The sequence below is a fragment of the Pongo abelii genome, chromosome 14 (genome assembly GCF_028885655.2).
Source record: "Pongo abelii isolate AG06213 chromosome 14, NHGRI_mPonAbe1-v2.0_pri, whole genome shotgun sequence".
NCBI lineage: Eukaryota > Metazoa > Chordata > Mammalia > Primates > Hominidae > Pongo > Pongo abelii.
In genome coordinates, this window is record NC_071999.2 from 82810821 (window position 1) to 82834612 (window position 23792).

General features: G+C 35.3%; 1 protein-coding gene across 21 annotated transcripts in view; it reads right to left on the reverse strand.

Annotated features, from left to right (window-relative positions):
- MYCBP2 (MYC binding protein 2) overlaps nt 1-23792 on the reverse strand; it is a 276766-nt gene that overhangs the window by 29721 nt on the left and 223253 nt on the right. For 19 of the 21 annotated variants that reach the window (XM_054529141.2, XM_024230800.3, XM_024230799.3 and 16 more), the window contains 12 exons: nt 23003-23172; nt 22045-22289; nt 19846-20013; nt 16772-16929; nt 15486-15685; nt 14143-14292; nt 9502-9662; nt 8305-8461; nt 7895-8119; nt 5318-5383; nt 3643-3882; nt 3246-3344 (listed from right to left, as the gene is read on the reverse strand). In XM_054529141.2, the coding sequence (XP_054385116.1) occupies nt 3246-3344; nt 3643-3882; nt 5318-5383; nt 7895-8119; nt 8305-8461; nt 9502-9662; nt 14143-14292; nt 15486-15685; nt 16772-16929; nt 19846-20013; nt 22045-22289; nt 23003-23172 (2039 nt within the window). The remainder of the gene's footprint in view (nt 1-3245; nt 3345-3642; nt 3883-5317; nt 5384-7894; nt 8120-8304; nt 8462-9501; nt 9663-14142; nt 14293-15485; nt 15686-16771; nt 16930-19845; nt 20014-22044; nt 22290-23002; nt 23173-23792) is intronic. The other 2 variants (XM_024230801.3, XM_054529136.2) reach the window with 1 other exon arrangement.

Sequence of the window (23792 nt, forward strand, 5' to 3'; positions counted from 1 at the left end):
TTCAAGATCCAGAGCAAGTCAGAGCTATCTGTTCTCATTACTTCTATTCAACATGGCACTTAAGGGCTTAATCAATGCAATAACACAATAATATAAGAAAAGAAATTTAAGGCATATAGTTTAGAAAGGAAAAAACCCAAATTTATTGAAGACTACATGATTATCTAAGAAAACCCCAAAGAGTCTATAAAAAGTTTCTGAAATTAGCGAATTTAAGATCACAGGGTAGAAATCTAATATACAAAAGTCAATTCTATTTTTATATACTAGAAATGAACAATTGGGAAGTGAAATAAAAAATACCATTTACAATAGCTTTACAAATGTTAAATGTTTACGAATAAATTTAATAAAATATGTACAAGATGTGTACAATGAATTACAAAACACTGCTGAAATTTTAAACAGATGTAAAAAAAACCCCTGATACATATCATGTTCACAGATATGAAGACTCAATATTATTGACATGGCGATTCTCCCTAAATTATCAATTTGGTGTTAATTCCAGTCAAAATTCCATCCCCACCCCCCTTTTTTTTTTAAAGAAACAGTCAAGCTGATTCTAAGCTTTATATGGAAATGCAAGAGATCTAGAATAGCCAAAATAACTTAGATAAAGAACAAAGTTAGAATCTGATATCAAGACTTTTTATAAAGCTACAGTAAGAAAGACACTTTGATGGATCAATGGAGCAGAATAGAGTCCAGAAACAGACCTACGCATTTACGGTAAATTGACTATTGATAAATGATAGTCTTCTCAACGAATCGCAGTAGAACAATTGAACATCTATATGCAAAAGATAAGCCTCAATTCTTACACTGTACATAAAAATTAAAATGTATACAGTTCTAAACAAAAGAACTAAAACTATAACATTTCTAAAGGAAAAGAAGAGAATATCTGTATGACCTTGGGTTCTAGACCACACACAAAAATCATGAATCAAAAAAACCAGAAAAAACTGGACTTTATCAAACTTAAAAACTTCTGTTCTCTGAAAGATAAGCCACAGACTAGGAGAAAATATTTGAAAACACATAATTGGTAAAAGACCTGCAAAGATCTGTATGTAAGTGTTCACAGCAGCTTTACTAATAGTAGCCAAACAGCAGAAACAACTCAAATATCCATCAAAAAATGAAAAGAGAAACAAATTACGGTAAATCCACATAATGGAACACTTCTCAGCAACCAAAAGAACGAACCATGGCTATATGCTACAACATGGATAAATCTCAAAAGCATCACACTAAAGTGAAAGAAACAAGACAAAAAGGGTACATTCTGTGTGGTTCCATTTATATGATATCCAGGAAAATGCAACACACCACTGGCAGAATATAGTTCAGTAGTTGCTAGGCTCTAAGTGTGAGGTTGGGGAATTGCCTGCAAAGGAACATGAGAGAAATTTGGGGGAGTGATGTGTTTTAAAACTTGGTTGTGGGCTGGGCATGGTGGCTCATATCTGTAATCTCAGCACTTTGGGAGGCCAATGCTGGCAGACTGCTTGAGCCCAGGAGTCTGAGACCAGCCTGGGCAACATGGCAAAACCACATCTCTGCAGATATATTAAAATCAGCTGGGCACGGTGACGTGCACCTGTAGTTCCAGCTAGGGAGGCTGAGGCAGGAGGATCCATCGAGCCTGGGAGGTTGAGGTTGCAGTGAGCCGTGATCATACCACTGCACTCTATCCTGGGTGACAGAGAGAGACCCTGTCTCAAGCAAAACAAAACAAAACAAACTTGATTGTGATAATGATTTCACTAGTGTACACAAGTAAAAATTCATTGAATGATACATTAAACTGTATCATTGAGGAATTTCTCTATGTAAATTGTGCTTCAATAATCTAACTTAAAAAAAAAGATTCTCTTAAAAATCATGTTATTTCATGGGCACGTACATGACAGTATAACCTTTCCTATTCAACCTTAACTCCTCAACATACACTCTCCCACTGTTAGGCCAGTCTCTCTGATCAGTCCTTGCTCCCATTCTCTCTACTAATTTCATTCGAATCCCTTCATTCTCTTTCAGATCTAACTCCAGTCCAATATCCCCTAAGACGCCTTCTCTGACCACTCCAGGGCACAATGATCTCAAGGTACTCTGAAAGCCTATGTCATTTGCAATTTTCTTCACACATTTAAGATTTCTTTTTGGGGGGTGAGGGGAATGCAGAGGGTTCATAACCAAGAACAGAATGCAAGCTTTTTGAGGGCTTGCCATTCTCAGAATTGTTTCGTACAGAGTTGACATCTGCTAAAATTCAATTGATTTAACAGGGTAGTTACACAGTCTTGTAGTCATTCAAATGAGATCTCCAAAAGATGTTGAAAGAAGTTACCAGCATTTAAGAAATCTTAATTTTTTTCAGACCTCAAACAAAAATAGGACAATGATTTAGATACTACTGTATTAGGAAACACAGGGTGAGACAAGGGAAATCCTTGAAATTTATCTTTCAAAGGGCTGTCAAGGTGATTATTTGTAGCATTTAAAGACACTAGAATATTGAGACTAGTCAGAGTTGACTTCTCTTTTTGGAAATGGATGAGGTACAAAAGTTTTAGGTATAGTGTTTTAGTCAGGACCGAAAAAGTAAAGCAACTGTATTTTTAGAAGAAATTTCAAGAACAGTAACAAAAAGTAGTTATTCTAACAAAAATTTACTAAACGTGTGTGATGCTACCATGATGGATACAAAGACAAATTAGACATGGACTTGGTCTTTAAGAAGCTATGGTTCAGTAGAAGAGATAAAACATCCATGTAGATAAACATAAGAGAAAAATGAAGAAGAGACACATACAGATTATTATGAACTCCAGCAGAGAGAAAACTGCTTTTGTTTGGGGAAATCATAAACAAGTTTCATGAAGAGGATAAATCGTAAAAAAGTTTCATGAAGAAGACAGTACTTTCGAGCTGAACTGTGAAGGACAGGGACAATGGAGGAGGGAGAAGATAATTGATGGGGTACAGCACAGAAATGATTACAAATGAACGCAAAAACCCAAGGTATAGAGCAAATTTGCTGTTACTTAAAATACTAGCTAGATTATACATGAATAATGAATTTCTTTTAGATAGTTCCTTCATCTTTCTGAGAAAAAATACGAACTGCATAAAACTGTTATTACATATCCATCAAAATATACAACAATAAATGAAATATTTCACTGAAAAAACGAATAAAAAAGGGAAATAAATATCTTTAGAATACAAATAAATACATTGTATACTTTTTCTTCTCCTTCAGGTGATGACAATAGTGCTTTTTCCTCTTGTTCTGGTGTAGGTTCAGCATCTCCAGAGATGAGCTTTCCAAATACCTGATGAAGATATGCATGTGAAAAGGAATTAATGACAGGCATTAACACTATATTGGCCAGAGGACTCATTAGCTGATTCCGCAGGTTTTATAATATGCTACTCTTGCTAACATACACCACTATTTTTCTTAATTACAAATGCAACATGTAACTCAGGTGTTTAGGGCTATGAAAAGAAAAAATGGGCAACATTTGTAGCCAGAAATTTCTATAATAAGTTTCACAAAATATTTTGTTACACTCTTAAAATATATTACGGCAATTATCCTGTGCTAGAATATGTCATAAGGACACTCACTTGAGACGTAATCAGTCTGAATACTCGCAGAGTCTCAGCTTCACAGTTCCTCTGCTGGGCCACACTGGCTGAAATCTGGCCAGCTATTTTTGTGCTTTCACCATCTTTCCAGCCCAGGACTTTGACTTGTCGAACTCTCAGTGTATTTTCTGGGCCTTTTAATTCAATTTTTATGATGTGATTATCCCCTCCTGGAAGTTCACTTGTTACCCAGCCAATGTGCCTGGAATCCAGATCAACCTGGTTGAGTAGAAAAGAGGCAGGAACCTGATTCAGGTGGATCACTTTTATCACTGTGCTGGACTTAGCATTGATATTAGCAAGCTCAAATAACAAAGAATTGTACAGAGTAAAGGTTATGAGGTTATTTCACACTGATTTTCTTATTTCAACCAGGTGAAGATAAGTAATATTATTTATAGTTGCTATTACACAGATGAAGAAACCAAGGTTAACACAGGTTAAGGGATTTTCAGTAAATGGTGGAATTGAGAATTAAAATCCAGGCCTGACTACGATATGGCTTCCGAGCAAAATTATATGAGTAAAATAATTACAAATAATTTATATGACTGTACCTTATCTGTATTATCTGTAAGAGGAAACCTCACAAGATCAGAAAAGGGTTCTTTTTTTGTGCATCCTCACATTAAAGTACAATTTAAAGATAAGGGACTTTAAAGTGCAGTTACTTAATATGTTTTACTTTTGAACAAAAATTATATAATATGTAACTTCACACTTGTGATTCCTTATTTCACTAATTTTCATTGAGAACATGATTTTTTTTTCAAGGATTAAATGTTAATATACTGTGAAATAGTTCTTGACACTATTCCCTTCATAAAATAAAAACTGTTCTTATGGCATTTAATAACCAAGAAATGACCTGGGGATTTCTATGTGATTTACATAGACATTAAATTGATATTATTTTAATTAATAATGTCAATTTTCAAAAAGGGGTATTAAGTATAAACAAACACAATCTCATTGAATAGGATTATTTTCCCAAATTCTTTAACAATTTAAACAAAATTTATTATATGTTTAGTCCAAAATCTTAATTGATTCCTTCAATGTGATTTGAAAACAAGCAAGCAAGCAAGCAATTGGCCAACTTTTTGTGAGATAAAGTAGCCAGTGAGGAACAGTTTTGACAAAGTTTCACGAATACAAGTAAGGGAGCTTGAGCACAGTCTCAGACACATGCCTAGATAAAACTTAACTTGTTTCTAGAGTTGGTTTAAACTGACTTGCAACCTGGATATAGCTGCAGTGTTACAGGTGTTATAACAGACAGATTTTTCAGGCCAGAGGACAACAACCTGTTTTAACTCAAAGTATAGGTGAAGTAAGGTTTTAAGTGTGAATGGGATCTGTGATAAATTTTAAGATACCCTGAGTCTTTGTTGGGGAGTAGGGTATGGGAGACTGTAGGTACAATATAATTGCTCATGACTGGGGAACATTTAGGAAAATAGGTGAGATGTCTAGCACAGGGATGGTGGTTACTATTCCTATGTATGGACCACTTGTCAATTTAGTGTTCTGTAAATAGATAATTCCCTATAATACTTTGGTTGTGTGCCAAGGGTGGAATTCAATAGTGAAGGCTGAGAAGAAGAAATTTCTCTCTAGGTAGCAAAACACTTAATGACAAAATTTCAATTACCTGCTTTATTCTGCACAAATCTTCTACTGCTTTGCCAGTTAAGAAGGTCATTGAGGTAACTTTATTCTGAAATAGACAATTCACAATAGTTAATATGCTATATTCCTGCTTCAGAACTTACAATGGTTTCTCATGACCTACCAATACCACATCAACTCTTCTGCCTGTCTCTTATGGTCCTTCCTCATTGACACCACCCCATCCCTCCAACTAACCACGGTTCCTACAACTTCAGTCTTATTCTCACAAACTCCATCTTGAATTGCACATTTCAGCCTCTCTCCAGGTGCTCTCTCACAGCTTGACATTCCCTCTCCTTATTCAAAGTCTAAATATTCAGATTCCATCCTCATGAAGCCTTTCAACAAATCTGCTTGTCACTTATGTCAGACTCTTGTTGCTATATTTTCATTACTTTTGGAAGTATAAAGAGGGAAGGTAACTGAATTAACAAATACTTATGAGTGTCACAATGTACCCAGACTTACAGACTTGAAGTAGGATATACAAGAGGAGGTTCTATCCCCCAAGATACTTGCCAAACTAGGGAAGGCAACATTAATACACAAAATAAATGTCAAACAGTACAAGTTCAATACATGTTCAAACTAGTGCCAAATATCTTAAGGCTGAATAAGTTTTACGCAAAGCACACGAAGAAATAGATTAACATTAATTCCTTGGAGAGCTGCAGAATATGAGTGCTGTAGGCTGATACAACTCAAATCAACAAATGCTGTGTACAAGGCTCTGTGGTAGGCAGGTTGAGGAACACGGAGGTACATAACTCAAGGAAAATATACATACAGGTTGAGTATCCTTTATTAGAAATATTTGGGACTAGAAGTGTTTCAGATTAGGGATTTTTTAGGATTTTGAAATACTCTATTTGCATTATACTTACTGGCTGCGCATCCCAAATCTGAATATCTAAAACCAGAAATGCTCCAATATGCATTTCCTTTAAGTGTCACATCTGTGTTCAAAAAGTTTCAGATTCTGTAGCATTTTGGATTTTCAGATTTGGAACGCTCAACCTATAACATAGAGGAAGCCTGTTAAAAGGAAAGTAGATGTCAGCTTACATGTTGGGAATTTTGAAAATGAATACTGTTATGATTATTTCCTCTTAGAAAAGACAGAAATGTTAAATTGATTGCAATCATTGTTCTGAGGGAAAGTATGTCCTTGCTTAAAATGTACCATGAGCCAAAGATAGCTTTGCACTGAACAGTGAGTTCTAGCTACAAAAATGTTTTGCTTTGCTACACTTGACTTTCCAGTAAGATAAAGTTACACTAGTGGAAATTCTTAGGTCTGAGGAGGAAATAGCTCATATTATATTAGCTAAGCCTCTTTTACTTCCTCAATACCAGGGAGGAATAGAACCTGCACTGATGTACAGGAGTTGGAGGTTGCTCTGATTGCAGACTGGCCTGCATCCAGGTTATCTGAGACCCAATCCTACCACTGTGGCTCTTCCTGAGAAAGGAAATATGCAAATGGCACAGGAGGAGCCAGGCAATGGTTCAAGGAGAGCCATTAATACTGTATCTGCTAGCAAGCCACATCCATTCTGAGGAAAAAAATTCTAAATGAGGTAGAAGAAAGGCAGTCTGGCAGTTAGTGCTATTTCTTTCTTGGTTGTTAATACTCAAGCAAATAGGGCTCTTTTTTCTTGTTTAGTGCCTTTTATAAAAGAATATTTAATTCAGTTGAAACACATGGATGAACTAGGCTAAAGAGAATATAAATTATGATTATTTGGGACAGTCTGAAACTTATTTTTTATTTCATGAGGACTGTGGCAAAGAAGTAGACACTTGAAGATAGGCTGGGTGCAGTGGCTCATGTCTGTAATCCTAGCACTTTGGGAGGCCGAAGTGAGCAGATCACTTGAGGCCAGGGGTTCGAGACCAGCCTGGACAACATGGTGAAACCCTGTCTCTACTAAAAATACAAAAATTAGCCAAGCATGGTGGTGTGTGCCTGTAATCCCAGCTACTCAGGAGGTTGAAGCAGGAGAATCGCTTGAACCTGGAGGCGAAGGTTGCAGTGAGCCAAGATTGTGCCACTGCACTCCAGCCTGGGTGACAGAGGGACTCCATTTCAAAAAAAAAAAAGCTAATTACACCATAGGTCAAAGATTATTATTAAGTGCCACCAGAGTAATACAAAAAAGAACCAGCAGAGGGAAAGAGTAATTTTTTAGAGGAGTTACTTAGAATTTCTCGCTGAGTTTGAGAGACCCTGGGAGAATTGATCAGCAGAGTTTAAGGGGAGGACTTCCAGGTCACGGGAAAATCTTAACCAAGGGAATGGCAGCAGAAAATCGTAGAGTAGACTTTCATTTTGCTTAGCTGTAGCCATAGTATATTTGTAATCAGACCTCTTTTCAGAAATGGAATTCCATAGTGCTCCCAATCATATTAATTTGTTTTTAGACTTAAGATTTGGGGATTATAGCAATGATGTTTGTTTGGTGAAATTCCAGGTGATAAAGCTTGTTGCTGAATTCAGAAATGAGAGTGCATGAATACTGAGCTAAAGAGCCATAAATCAAGTTTGCTTTCTTACCCCAAGATCTCGGGAATTGTCCACGTGAACTGACACATAGCGGGCATTGATTCCTTTTACACAGTTGATGGTGATGTTCTTAGTTTTGTTTTTATCTTCATCTCCTGATTCCCAAAAGGTTTCTGTGGAGCCGTCTGTCAAACTGCCAATCATGGCAGGTCGGCTTGAAGTTTTTATGTCAACAATGCTGGTTAAGTCCTTTAAGCACATTACTATGCATAATTCCTATCAGAAACAAATATAAGTACTTATGATACTTAAAAGCAAATCTTCCGTGATGATGAAACAAACAGGTATAAGATAAAATATAATGGAAGACAGGATCAAATCAATTATGAATAACTTATAGTTTCTCCTTTGATGTATTATTAACTAACAGGACAACCAGGATAATAACTGAAATGACTGACCTGACTCATAGCTTCAAAGCCAGACTGTATACTGATGCTAAAACTCTCTTCACTATCGCCATCATCTGATTTTGACAAAATATTGTTAATGTGATGAAAGACGTTGCTCTGGTGAAGGAACTGGTGATCAGATTGCTTAAATTTGAGACTCCAGCACCTACAAAGGCAATATATAAGCAATATACGAAATAATTATTTTCCAGGAACATCTAAGGAACTCTTAGATGAGTACTCTGTAGCTAATATCTCAAGAAATCTTAATGTTCTAGTAACAGACATTTTAAAAATTCAGGGAAGAAAATCATTCCCATTGTTTTTGTTTTTGAGAAATAAAGGTAACTTCTTTGGAACAAGGTAAATTCTAAGGAAAGTTGACCCATTTTAAATATAAAAGAATTAGACAGATGAAGATCAAGGCTACAGAAGCAAAAAGGGTAATGAATCTGTTGTGTAAACAAGTGGTACACAAACTGTAACAACCCCTCAAATTTATTACTCTTACAATGCCATACTAATTCATCAGGGTATAATTTATCTTGTATTTCAAAAATCTTGTGAGGAGGACAAAGAGAAATCTCTCTTCCACTGGTCTTATCATTAGGAACATGGGAAGCTCAAGCATTCCATCAATCTATTTCTTGTATACATTAATTAGGAGAATTTATTTATAAGTGTGAGACCAGTATGTGAATCTAGTAACAAGGTTCACAGTGTAAAAGCAATGCTAAATTCTCAACACATTTCAAATTGAAATGGGAATCTGTTGAGCATCTGTGATGCTCCTTAAGGTGCTTTTAGGACTGGGTGCATATAACCAGGCTCTGTTTTTCCTAAGATTCTTTTCAAGTCAAAATTCTATTTTGGTTTTTTTTTTTTTTGAGATTTCATTTTCCCTCTCTCTTTTTGGGACATTTAAGTGATTTGAGGTAGGAGAGTGGGGAAAGTGAGAGAGATTGCTACAGTGATAATTTAGGGCACTAAGAAGTACATTAGGCACATTTTACAGGAGGGCAAACAAATGTTAACTAACAGGAAGGACTATTCTAAAAATTATGACTGTAAGGAGGGAGGCACCATCTATATAATGTAGGGATTCTATCTTACTATTTAAAGAGCTTTTTTTGGAGCACTTCATACTTTGAACATTCCATAAACTCTCTTGTCCAATGTACCTAGTATATGTGGATACAAAATTACCTCAGGGCCATTTGCTGTAATGAACTGCCGCTGGGGAGAGACATCATAAGGTCTGAGATGGTCTGCAGCAAGCGGTGAAAGGTGTGTGGTAAAGGATGAGCAGCTTCCCCGGCAATCACTATGTCCGAGAGTGGATGTTCACATACTCTTGTATCTTTCTCCTAAGGCAGAAATGGAAACAAGTTTATCAGTTTGTGTGCTGGAAGGAATCTTCTTCACAAAAGACTATTATGTATACTTAAAAAATGGTCATGTAACAGAAATACAAACAACAAAACCAAATTGTACCCAGAAAGATACAGTAATTTTAACTAATTACGTTTGTATTATTTTAGGGAAAAAAGCTGTAAGTTTAGTCACAAGTAAAATCAGCATGCAAATGAATAAATGTATCAATTCTAGTGTACTCACAAATCTACCTGTAGGGTGAATCCACACGTGTATGCATGTGTATGTGTAGTGTGTGTGCATATACATGTATGTGTATGGATATATACACATACATATATGTAGGTATGTTTTGTGTGTATGTTTACGTATAAAAAATAACATATGTTTAGAAGTTGGGGTGGTCACTAACTCATATAGCATTTTTATGTGAATTAGAAAAAAAAAGCTCCTTTCTAGGCAAATGGACCACAGCTAGGAAAGAGAAGTAGGGGTTGAATTTCATTTCTCATTCCAACCCTCAGATGGCTCCATTAATAATATTAACTATGGAATAACTTTTTATTATTTTGAGTAGGTAACATACATCATAATAAAATATTCAAGAGGTATAAACAAATACCATAAAAAGTCTCCCTGTCTCTATAGCCCAGCCACCTAGGTGCCCTCCCACTGGCAATTTCTATTACCAGTTTCTTGGACTGTCTATAAATATTGTTCATTTACACAAATGGCAGCACTGTAAACAAACTGATCTGTACTCTTTTAACAATAATTTATCTTTGAGATTATTACTTATTAGATATGTATGTAACATATATTATCCCACTGCATAGTATTCTGATGAATAAAAATATCACAGTTTATTTCATCAGTCCACTTCAGAACAGCCATTTAGGTTGTTTCCAATCTTTTGTTTTTATATAACATTCTGCAATGAATCAACTTGTATATTTGTCTTTTCACACATGCATATATGATAAGGAGAACTTCATAAAAGTGGAATTACTGAATGATTTTTAATGTGAATTTTGATAGATCTTACCAAACCATTCTCTAAGAAGCTGCTACTCCATAGCAAAGAATGTCTGTTCTTCCATCTTGCTACCAATGTAAGCCCATCAAACTTTTTAAACTATGTCACTGAGCTAAGTAAAAGATGGTCGCTTTTTGCCTCCTTCTTTGTGCATCTATTGATTACTGATATAGAAGTTCTGGTTTATATTATCTTCCTCTACTGATATAGAAGTTCTGGTTTATATTATCTTCTAAAGAACGTAGTTTTGTTCTTACAGGGAGATAGCAGGCCATCTAGATTCCATGAAGCCTTGGCATTCGACTTTGTTAGACTGGGGTTATTTCAGTTTTGCCCTTGATTTTAGGCACTGCCCTTACTCCTAAGGCATGGTCTGTATTCCTTGAGTATGGTCTTTCCGGGGTTTCAAGGGCATGCCAGGAGTATTCATCACACTCACCCTACCTCTGGTTGGACTAAAACTTCAGAACCCAGGTCTGAAGCTAAGAATCTGTTCATTTCTCAGTTTACAATTCATTTCCACTGCTAGGTCCTCCAGAGAAATTGCATGCCCAGTCTAAGAGTGGCCAGGACCTCAGGGATATTTTTATGCAAAAATTTTAGACTCCCTTTCTGCAGCTCTGTACCACTGGTGCCCTGCTTCCCACATCCCAAAGTTACAGTCCTAAACTTTGATCTCTGCCAACACAACTGACATACTCTGCTTGGGCTCTTTTCCCAATTGTGTGGGGCTTACCTCATGTCCTTTTCTTCTCTCAAGGATTACAGCCCTGTACTGGTCACTGCTCAGAGCCTATGAACAATTGTTTTAAATATTTTGCCCAGCTTTTTGTTATTTACTATAAGAACTAATCCTGACACTGGCTGTTTCATCATAACTATAACTAGAACTCTGCCAAACAACAAGTTTTGAGATGTACTATTATTGCCATTCCATTTAAAATATTTTCTGTTATAATTCCTCTTTGATGCAACTCATTTGGAAGTGTTACTTAATTTCCCTATAAATATTTTTCTTGTTATTGTTTTGTTATCTAATTCTTATATACTAGCAATAAAGACTGAGGACATGGTAGGAAGAAAACCAATTATTTCAAGTTTGTTGAAACTTGCTTTATGTGTCCAGTAAATGGTCAATTTCCATAGACATTTGTTTGTATCTGAAAAGAATGTAAACAACTACATGCAATGTTTTGTATATTCTATCAAGACTGTCAATCATTCAAATCTGTGTACTTTCTGATTCTTTTTCTCTGTCTGACCTATCCAGTACTAAAAAGAGTGTTATGGTACTATACACAAAACAGCCACAAATTCTCTGTCGCTCTTCCCATCAACAGGTGGAGTTTATTTCTCAGTCTTTGAATTTGACTGGCTTTGTGAATTATACTAGCTAATGGAAGGTGGCAGAAGCATGGCATATGAGTTTAGTCTTCGCCATTTTAGCTTTGCAGCTTCTGTGCTCTCTTTCTTGAATGCTTCTGGCATCTGAACAAACTTAGGCCAGCATCCTGGAGGATAAAAGAGCTCAGGGGGTACCACTTGAAGCACACCATGTAACCAAAACAGGAAAGAGCCATTCCTCTCAGTGGAGCCTTGCTGCAATTGCCAACCCACAGACTGTGAGCAAATAAACAACTGTTTTAGTCCAGTGAGTTTTGGGGTAGTTATGCAGGAACAGATAGCTGTTACAGGTATATGACAATCTCACATTGTTAACTGCAGACTGTCCTAGTTTTCCTTGCAGTCTGTCAATTGTTACTTTTTTTAAGGTTACAGTATTAGGTAGATACATATCCAGGATTGATCTTTTATCATTTTGTACATCACCACGACATATCATTACTTTTTACATAGTCAATGTTTTTTAAGATATGCCCTCATATTTACACTTTCTTTTCTCTTCATTGACACTCCATGGCCATTTCTCTGTTTTTATTCTGGAAATGTCTTTGGTCTTGTTCTTCAAAGACGCTTCAACTGGGTTAACAAGTATTTTCTTTCACCACGTTGAAAAAAACCAACTGAAAGCCTTTTAAACAAACTCAGCATTTTAACTTGTAATGTTGCTACCGAAAATTAAGCAATTATTCTCACTGTCCCTCTTTTGAAAGCTAATATTTTTTCCTGTGGCTGCTTAAAAGATCTCTTTCTTTGTTTTTGGTGTTCAGGTGATTCACTATAATTTGTCCACCATGATTTGTATTTATTCTGCTTGGGGTTTACTGGGCTTCTTGACTCAATGGGTTGTTATCTGTAATCAATTCTGGGAAATTCTCAAGTATTAACTCTTAAATACTGTCTCTCTTCCATTCTGTCTTCTCCTTCTGAAACTCCAAGTAGGTAAGTTATACATAGATTTGTCCACCATGATTTGTATTTATTCTGCTTGGGGTTTACTGGGATTCTTGACTCAATGGGTTGTTATCTGTAATCAATTCTGGGAAATTCTCAAGTATTAACTCTTAAATACTGTCTGTCTTCCATTCTGTCTTCTCCTTCTGAAACTCCAAGTAGGTAAGTTAGACATCATTTTGCCCTTCATTGCTCTTAGCAACTTGTATTTTTTATTTACTTTCTCTGTGTTGAAGTCCAGATAATTTCTACAGGTCTCTTATATTTAACCAATTTGTTCACTGACATGCTATAAAATGTCAAACTGATTTTTTTAAAAATATCAATTATAGTTAGATAAATTTTTACGTATTTTCTTTAGTTCTTTATCGAATCTGTCATTCTCTTATAGTTAACCAATTTTTTCACTGACATGCTATAAAATCTCAAAAATAAAAATATCAATTATACTTAGATTAGTATTTACATTTTCTTTAGTTCTTTATCAAATTCATCACTTTATATTTCTTCTCACAATTTCTTCTCATATTTTAAAGTTTCTCTTTTATTTCTTTAAGCATATTAACACATTATTCTACATTTACACAGATAATTACAACCATTGTTGAGGGTCTATTTCTGCTGCCTATTGTTTTTGCTAGTTCTTGCTCATGGTGTCTTGTTTCTTTGTGAGTTTTAAGAATTTGACTATGATAATGTTGCTTGATATCCCTGGAAATTATCCTAAAATGCCACTCACATAATTTCAGAGTGACTGGGAATAAGATAAATGCCACCTAGACTACTCTTTCATTTTACAGACATGGAAACTGAGGCCTACAAGTCATACAACTACAATAGGGTAGAAATGAGGCTGAACTCAGGCTCCTAGTGCCCTAGTTCAATGCTCTGTCCATTATACAGGCTGCCTTCTATAAAATCCAGGTCTCATTATTAATACTTTGCCCATAGCACTAAAATATTCTTTTTGCTTTCAAGTTAGATCTGCGAATGATTTCATGCAAATTATTGGACTATTTGAAGGTGTACTACCAGTTTCTATAAAAATATGCACAATCAAAACAAATAAAAATCTCATTTACTTGTTCTGAATTTTCTTTGTTTGTTTTATTTTCTTCATCTTCTTCTTCCTCTGGTTCCACTGGTGCAGGAGTCAGTGATGCCACAAAATGCCACAGAATATCATGGAGAGAAGTGGTTTGGATGACATTACACAGAAGCCAGTTGAAAGCCTGAAGAAATGACGGTTAAATGAGTTCAAGAATAAAATACATGAGTTTAAAAAGTACTCAGAAATAAAGTACCTCCATCGATTAAGGCTTCAAAGAAAGATACTAGAAAATCTTTTTTAATTAAAAAAAAAATACCTTATAGTTTTACTATTTGTTTTTCTTTTTAAGAGACAGTGACTTGCTCTGTCACCCAGGTTGGAGTACAGTGGTATGATCATGGCTCACTGCAGCCTCAAGCACCCAGGCACAAATGATCCTCCCACCTCAGCCTCCCAAGTAGCCGGGACTACAGGTGTGTACTACCACATCCAGCTGATTTAAAAAATTTTTTTTTGTAGAAATGAGGCCTCACGATGTTGCCCAGGCTGGTCTCAAACTCTTGCGCTCAAGTGATCCTCCCTCCTCCACCTCCCAAAGTGCTAGGATTACAAGCATGGGCTACTATGCTTGGCTCCTTGAAAATCTGACCTTTATTTCACTGAAAGCACACGGAACTTGAAACAGTTAATAATTTGGGGTTTTAATTAAAAAAAAAAACAGGAAAAATAATTTATAAGATATAATACCAAAATACTTTTTCAAACCACATTTTACTTTGAAAATTCTTTTTAATATTAATTTATTCAAGCACATTTTTTCCAACTTGCACCTGGATGAACACAAAGTGTATCTCAAGCTCTAGGCAAGCAACCATTTAGTTAAATATATTCATATAATTCCCATCCATGAAGTGGTAGGTTATTTATCACATTCGATAAAAATACAGATACAGGCCTGTAATATACAGCATCCTATTATTTCCAGAGACCAAAGGCCCAGAGAAGTTATTACTGGTCCACTTACAACTCAAAAGCCCTACTCCTTATCTTCTTTCCGTGATTACTCTGTCATTTCATTCTAATAAAATGACATTTTGAGTGTAAAAAGCTTTTTAAAAAAAGATAATCTCAAGATTCAAATAGTAAAGCAATACAGAAATAAATTTCTTCAGAATGCTTAAATATGAAATTCTAAATTCATTTATATTCATAAACTTTAGAGTCTGATTTTTATAGGAACACTTAATGCTTTTAATTGGCTAATGCCTTTTAATTTCACACAATTTCTGTTGGCAAAAAAGTGGCATCGTTAAATAGAATCATCACATGATTTGTATGATCAATGAAACAGTAATTTCATTAATGTCTTCATACCTCCATAGCAAAAACTCGACAAGCAGATTTCCTTAGGGCCTGTTTCATTGCTATTTCAAGACCTTCTAGATCATGATGTTGTATAACAAAAGCTAAAACTGGCCACTGGAAATTTCGTTCTCCTTTAGAAAGAGAGCTGTGGGCTGAGATTAGCCGAGAAAGCTCAGGAGACGGATGTCTCAAAAGGGAAGAACCAACTTCTATTAAAGAAAAAGAAAATTATTAATTTTCATAGGCAGTGCATATATATTTAAGATAATAATATCTAATATATTCACTTTAGAGCCTTTGTCATTGGTTTTTTTGCACATGACACAAATCATAACAATTTCAACTTTTACTGAGGAAGAAACCAAGGTTCAGAAAGATTAAATATGTTACTCTCTGAAAGTCATATAGCTATTAAGTTGTAGAGGTGGGTTTTGAATCCAGAGCTGAATCTAAAGTTCACATTTTCTAAAACACTCTAAAAGCTAAGTGATTTATATTCTCTCTAAATGAAATCTACATCTCATCTGTATCATTTTCTAAAAGATGGCTTTATAAGAAACATTTCTTAACGGGAGGTCAAAAATATTTGTTGAATGAACCTATAAATTGCTGGGCAATTTTCAATAATGTTTTTCTTAAAAGTCTTCAATAAGATAACTTAATCATCTGACTATAATTTTTAGGCCAAACCTTCATTTTAGCAAGTGATCTCTCTGATAATTTATCACTATATTACCCTGTTCTTCTTGGGTTTCTTTAATTATTCTTGAGGTAGAATCCCCAACTCCAATTTGGGGCTGTTGATACCAACTGGTCCAGATCATGTAACTCTTTTTTTTTTTTTTTTTTAAACTGATTAAGGGCTATTTATATGCCCAAAGTTTTATTATCTACTTAGAATGATGGCAGCTCCAAGAGTTATCAAGCTTCAGTTGGGGTGGAGAGATAACTGTGAATGTGTACGTTATTGGAACTCCTGGTCCACAAAAGTTTAGTGGAAGGGATAATGGTTGTAACATTTGGCTTAGATACCTAACAAGTAAGATTGTAAAGGTCAATTTATTCTCGAACAATCACTGAATGATCTCCAGATTTCCCTTCAACTAAGATGCAAAATTTAGAGATGCACATTTATAGCTGTGTCACATAGAAGGAATGTCAATCACACGTTAGAAATTATCCCATGCCTTTTCCTTCAAAAATTAAATTTTAAAAATTGTATGCAAATAAAACCATTTTCTTTTTTATCTGTAGTAGTCAGATCACTCAATATTCTTTTTTATCCTCATACTTACCAGTGTCTCCACTGTTAACTCTTCTTCTAGGAATGGCTTTAACTCTTGCAGGTAAAATGGAGTGTTGTTTATCATATTCAGAAGCAACAACTGAGTATGATCTTTGGAAGACAGTTCTCTTTGCAAGATCAGTATCAGTTATGGGACTGGTTTCTAAACTGTAGATGGAACAATACAACAGATACAAACTCAGAAGAGCTGAATGAAATGTAACTATACTTATAATGATGCAAAATATGTGACTCAATATTTCATGAGGAGAAACAAAATCAAAGCCAAATTGATAATCTCTCTTTAAATCATAATTTGATCTTTTCAAATGCAGTAACATTTTGACTGATTTCAGCATTGTACCTTAAAACTTACGGTTTTCTTAAATCTACTTTGCATTTTAAATGAAAAAGAAGAGAGGTTTCCAAGCTCTTTTTAGAATCAAAAGCACTGGGGTGGAATTCATGTGTCATAATATTCAGGAAAAACAGTCAGATATAATCACAAGTGCACCAAATAGAAAGAAAATGGCTATGTACACATGAAAACCTAATAAAACAGAAAGCAAAATTTGGTTCCAAAGTTTTCTTTTGGTGTCTTCAGTGTTCTGCGAGGTTTCTCACTCTTGGGAAATGTTGCCCAAAGCCCTTGGAGGATGGCTGCATCAAGGTGTCATGAGAGGTAACAAACTGATTTTTGGCACCAGTGTTGTATTTACACTCTATAAAAGAACTTTGTGGTTTTATTCAGGCTTAAGTAAAGTAACAGCTTTTCTACTTATTAAAGCAACATTTAAAAATACTTAAAAAGTTATTAAGAGAGCTATATAATTTCCTTTATTGACACATTTTATAAAAAAAGAGAAATCTCTTCTCTTTCTTATTTCTCTAAAACAAATTTAGAAACTATTCTTTTTGTGAGCTCCTTTTTCTGTCACCTGAATTCAAATTGGAATATTTTTGCTCACCTTTGGTTCTGGAGTTTTTTCCATCATTCAAGCCAGGTTTGAAATCCTGTGTCCCTTGGTAAAATTATCTATTTTCTAACAGATGGCTAACTGCCTGGGTGTTTTCTTTACTCACCACTTCTCTAAGCTTATGTACATTCTTGTTTGAATAGACTATAAATACTGTACATAACTGATTGGCAGTAAATGTCCCTGGGTGTTAGTATAGGTTGTTTGGTTCCAGAATGACTAGAATACAGGGAAACATTAATTTAATTTACTTTATATATGGTGTTACTATAAAGCACAGACATTTGTTCTGTTTTCAGAGGAAGTTTTCTACTAACTTAAAAAAAAAATTACACAAATTTAAAAAGTGACTTTTTACCAAAAAAAAAAAAATATGCTTGTGAAAGAATTCAAGCAACACAAGAAAATCCAAAGAAGAAAGCAAAGATGACATCTTTAATTGAATGGCTACCCTGGGCCAGGTAATTCCTTGTTAGGCTGTCTTGCCTCCTGTAGGATGGTTAGCAACATCCCTGGCCTCAACTCACTAGGATGCCCACTCAACTAGCCCAGTTGTGACAAAGTTATTTCCAAACATTGCCAGATGTCAACAGAGAGGCAAATATCACCCTCAGTTGAGAACCACTGATTTAATGAATTCATTTATTCATCAACTTTTTTTTTTTTAAACAGACGGGGTCTTGCTCTGTCACCTAGGCGGAAGTGCAGTGACACAATCATAGCTCACTGTAACCTCAAAATCCTAGGCTCAAGCCATCCTCTTGCCTCAGCCTCCTGGATTTTGATCCTAAGGGATAATAATAACCCAATGAGAATCACACTTGTCAGACTAGCCTCAAAATAGTTTCTAACTCTTTTAAAAAGTGTATCTCCTTTAGAAATACTTTATCACTTTTAAAGACATAAAAGGTTTCACTACACTCTGGAGAAAATGTCAAGAGCAGCTTCAAAGAAATTCTGACGAGTAATCCACACAGTTGGGGAGGGGAGAAGTTGCATGTATTTTTAATGAAAAAAAAAAACCAAAAAAACAAAACCTCATTTGGATATATATGTCCTATTGTGCTCATTAAAGTATTTATTATATTCGTTTATAATTATAGCTGTATAGTAGTAACACAGTGGCATGCTCTTTTAATAAGCACATTCTCTTTTCATTCAGCAAATGTCTTCCTTTCCAATGATACCATGTTCACAGTTATTCGTGACTGAAATCTTCATGTCATCTTAAACTTATCTTTTTCATTATCCAGTTAGTCAACAAGTCATACTTTTTTCCTACAAAATATATCTCTTTAATCCATATGTCAGCTTCTCAATTGTCACTGTGAGACTACCTTTGCATTTTTATCACATCATTTCTCCTCTAAAAAAGTTTCAGTGGTACTCTATTTTTTTTTTTTTTTCCTCAAGCTGGAGTTCAGTGGTGCAATCTCAGCTCACTGCAACTTCTGCCTCCCAGGTTCAAGTAATTCTCCTGCCTCAGCCTCCTGAGTAGCTGGGATTACAGGTGTGTGTCACCATGCTCGGCTAATTTTTTGTACTTTTAGTAGAGACACGGTTTCACCATGTTGGTCAGGCTGGTCTCGAACTCCTGACCTCAGGTGATCCACCTGCCTTGGCCTCCCAAAGTGCTGGGATTACAGGTGTGAGCCACAGCGCCTGGCCTCTATTTTCTTGTGTATTATATTATTGTAACAAGTTTCTATTCAGCTTTTTGAGAAGCTCTTTACTCTGATACTACCATACCTAAGTTAGGAGGCACTGTAAACAATAATCCAAGAAGTTTAAGATTTATTTTCAGTGCCACTGCTCCCATGAAAACTCAAAGTAACCCTTCCCTACTCTGATTTACTATAGCATTAAGTAATGTCATATAATGTAATCTTTAATTCCTTCATTAGTTGATCTCTTCTCTCCAACTAGTCTGCCTCTCCCATCAAGGACCTTACCTTAGTCATACATGTATGCTTCTTCTTACTGCTCCAACAGTTAGCAAAACTGACTCACAGATGTATTAAAGAACTTCTACAGGACTCTTTTCTAGTTCAAAGTCTTTCTTCCACCAAACACTAGCTATTCAACAGACAGGAGAGAACTAAAATACCTTGGTGGCATAGACTTCATATTGCTCTCTGGCTCTTCAAATACATTAGGACTTGCATCAGGAGTTACTGATATATACGGGGCAGGTACAGATGTTGAACGTAGATATCTCATTTCATCCTGGAATAGGTTGTCATCTTGATAGCCCACAAAATTTTCATGATGATGCCTGCATTAAATCAAACCCAATAACTTAAAGCATGATGGCAACACAGATCCTCTCCATTTTTAATCTCCTTCATAACAGGAAAAGCAGCACATGTAAATCATAGTTAAAGGCAAAATATTAAAATAATCATAGATGTAGGTAGGTGAAAATAAAAGTCTGATAATTTTATTCATCAACATTCCAGGTACCACAAACATTTCAAATCCAAAATTGAACTAAGTTTCTTTCCTTTTGAGAACTTTTCCATCTTCCAGTGTTTTGGTGAATGAGCCCACCAACCATCCAGTTGCTTAAGCTAAAATATTTCCAGTGTTGCAGTAGGCTTAGCCCTCTACCATCATCATCTTTCAAGCCCATGATATTAGGTTTCCTCTCAGAGCCATTCTCTCTTCTCATTCCCTATCATCACTGCCTTGGTTCATGCTTATTATTTCTTCCACAGACCACTGAAATACAAGTAGTTACTTTTTTGGGTAGGAACATACATAAGATCATATTTGAAAAATATTAGATATATGAAATTTTCTGTGGTTCAGGGTGGAGGGGGTGCCCATTCCCCAGAGAGCTAAAAAGAAAAAAATCTATAATTATGCTGTGTTAGCATTTTTCACATGTTTTACAATTTGATTCTTTCCTTTTCAAAATGAACAAATAGTTGCTAACCTAAGTCCACTGAGTGGTGTGATTCACACTAAAGATCTACTGTATTTGGCATACTGATGATTTCCACCTCAGTCTCAAATGTACTTAGTCTCATATTTTCATTTTTGTTGCTTATTCATTTTATTGTAATAGTAAGCACAAAATTTTAAAAACCATACAACTCTGCTACACAAAGAGGACAATTTCCAAAACGGAACTGTTGGTTGGCAAGCCATGTCAGTGGGCAATATCTAGATTATCTTCATTTGTCAGCTGATGAAAAAAACTTGATTTTGGTATATGAAACGCTCTTTTGGAGTGTCAGCGCATAATGTGTGAAAGCACAGGCTGCACCATTGAGGTCCAATATATGAAAATAGAATACTAACAGGTTTCTCTCTATCTCCAGTAATGCACTTTTATCTAGTCTCCACATTAGCTTCCACATTCCACAGTGATCTTTTAATTGCAAACCAGTTCATGTATTTCTCTGTTTAAAATTCTTCCACTGTTTCCTCTGCTCATGGGATAAAATGCAATCTTAACCTGGGCTACAGGGCCCGACATTACTTGGGTGAACCAATCACTTTGAACGGGCTTTCACATATTTCCTCCAGTAGCCAGTCCTTTAACAACCCGTGATTCCTGAAATGTGTAATGAGATTTCATTTGTGTCTTTACTCACCTGGGTTATTCTTCCAAGAGTCGCTTTCTTCCTGTCACTTGCCTGACAGATTTCTATTTATCCTTTGAGACTCTACTAAAGGGTCAGACCCTCTGGGAAGCCTTTTCTGATTTCCTGGGGAAGATTCAGATACTCTCCATCTTTTATGCTCTAACAGCATCCTACATACATACTTCTTTTGTAGCACTCCTCACATGGCATTTCAAATGTTTCACTAACATGTCTGACTTGACATCCGAGTGTGAGTACATAGAAGCCAGGATTTTAGTATATTCATACATTCAGGGCCTAGCACAAGGCTGGTAGATGCCCAGTTGGTATTCATTTAAATGCTAACAGAACGAATAATTTATGAAATAAAAGACTGCTAAGGAAACACCACTTTCTTTCCACTTCAGCATTTCGCACTAACAGAGTGAAGTCAGCCTACCAAAGAGTAAAAGATAGCTATAGTCTTATTTTCTAAGACATGTTTTGTATTAATAACAACGCAAATTGATGAAGCATTTTTATAGTTTTTTAAATACCTACTACCATAAAGTCATTATGTCAGTCAAGGCAACTCAAAAAATGAATGCCTCGAAGTTTCTTTATAGTACACAACATCTAATAAAGTGTAGGTCAAATACCGAACTACCCTAGATATCAATAAAAATCACTGTTAATCCAAAGGTGATTAAAAAACAACAGCAAAATTTTATTACCTAGCTAATGTCTGCAGGTAGAGACAAGGCATTTTCACAGGAAGATCCTCAGAAATGCCTTCTTTCACACTGGGCAACTGAGATTGGAATGGCTTTGCAGGATGGTAACACAGAATGCTCGGTTCTGCCGCACTGCTCAGGGACAGCAGGAAGAGTGCATTGGCTTTAATCACCTGGTGAGCTTCCATGGTGGGCAAGGCGCGAGGGGTCTTGACTTGCATTGGTTTTCTCCTAGACTGTTTGACCTGGCAAAGAAAAAAATCAAAGAAATCTTTTCTGACTTATATTAAAATCCTTAGTTTCTTAAGCTAAGAATTTTGAGTTTCCAATAAAAATTATTAAACACTTGTAAAGCTATTTTAAGATAATAAGATTATAAAAAACAACATTCACTTCATATTCATCCTAGACTGACCGAGACAATTTTGTATCAAACACAAACTATACTTCCTTTCCTTCTTCAGAAAAATCTAACACCTAACTAGTTAAATCTAAATGTAATTCATTTTTTAAAAAAGTAAATCATTTCAGTTCATGTATTCAGTGAAATTTTTTAGTTAGGTGTGCCACTAGAGTGAATAAAGAAAAGAGAGAGTAGATATGGAATAGGAAAACAAAGGAGCCAAAGAAAAAGAGGAAAAGAGAAAGAAGGTGAAAAGGAAAGATCTGCATAGAGAGAATAACAGACAATTAATAACAAAGAGTTACACAACAAATATCTGTCAATAAGACCTATGTAGCAGAGGTTATCTAGTGTTATTCCAATATATAGTTAATTTTTAAAATTAAAAGCAGCTGACTCAGTACAAATATTAAATTTGTATATGATTTCCACTATAAAAGCTGATCTTTTAATATCAACTATGTGGAATTATCTGATGTAGTAAGATCATAACAAAGTATTTTTATAAAGTGTATCCGTATCATTAAAAGTATAGCTCCGAATGGAGTAAAATACCTTCTCCCTTGCAGCAGCCTGTTTTTCGCGGAGGTATTTTTCTCTACAGCGATCACATACCAGATACCAAGTGCTTCCTCCTATGCCACCATCACCACAGTTACCAGCCCATCCTCCACAAAAATGCCCAATGCTATTGTAACCTTGTCCACCAGCATATCGGCCACAACCTTGAAACAATACCAAAAATAAATATTTAACACTCCAAGTGTCCTTAATAGTTTGATCCTTATTACTCATACATTAATGACAGATTTACCTTCTCAAAGAAAGCAAAATACTGAAGTAGATATCTGATTTTTCAGGCTATTAACTATATCAGAAAAATAGCTTACTTGATCAAAAAGCAATCAATTAAATGATGCCCCAAATATGAGAGACACTTAGTTTCTAATCAGGCAGATTAAATGAGAGATAGAATATAGGTACATTTAGATATACTTAATTATGTCAATAAAATTAGACAAAACAAGTATAAAAGTTCTATAACAATGATATATTTTCAGAAATCACATATTCATAAAACATTTGAGGTATAATATGTAGACAAAGAAAAAAATTAACCAAATTTGTATTAGGTGAATTTGGAATATTAGTCAATGTTACAGAAATCATTACATTTACTGAAAATGCAGTCTTCTGATAAAACAATATCACTTCCATAGGAAAAAGCCTATAGAAATCAATCTAATCTAATTTAATTTGCAATTCTGAACAGGAAAATAGTAAAATCAAAGGAGATGCCCTGTGTGTATGGGCATGCCATTGTTTCTGCTGTGTGAGACAGACA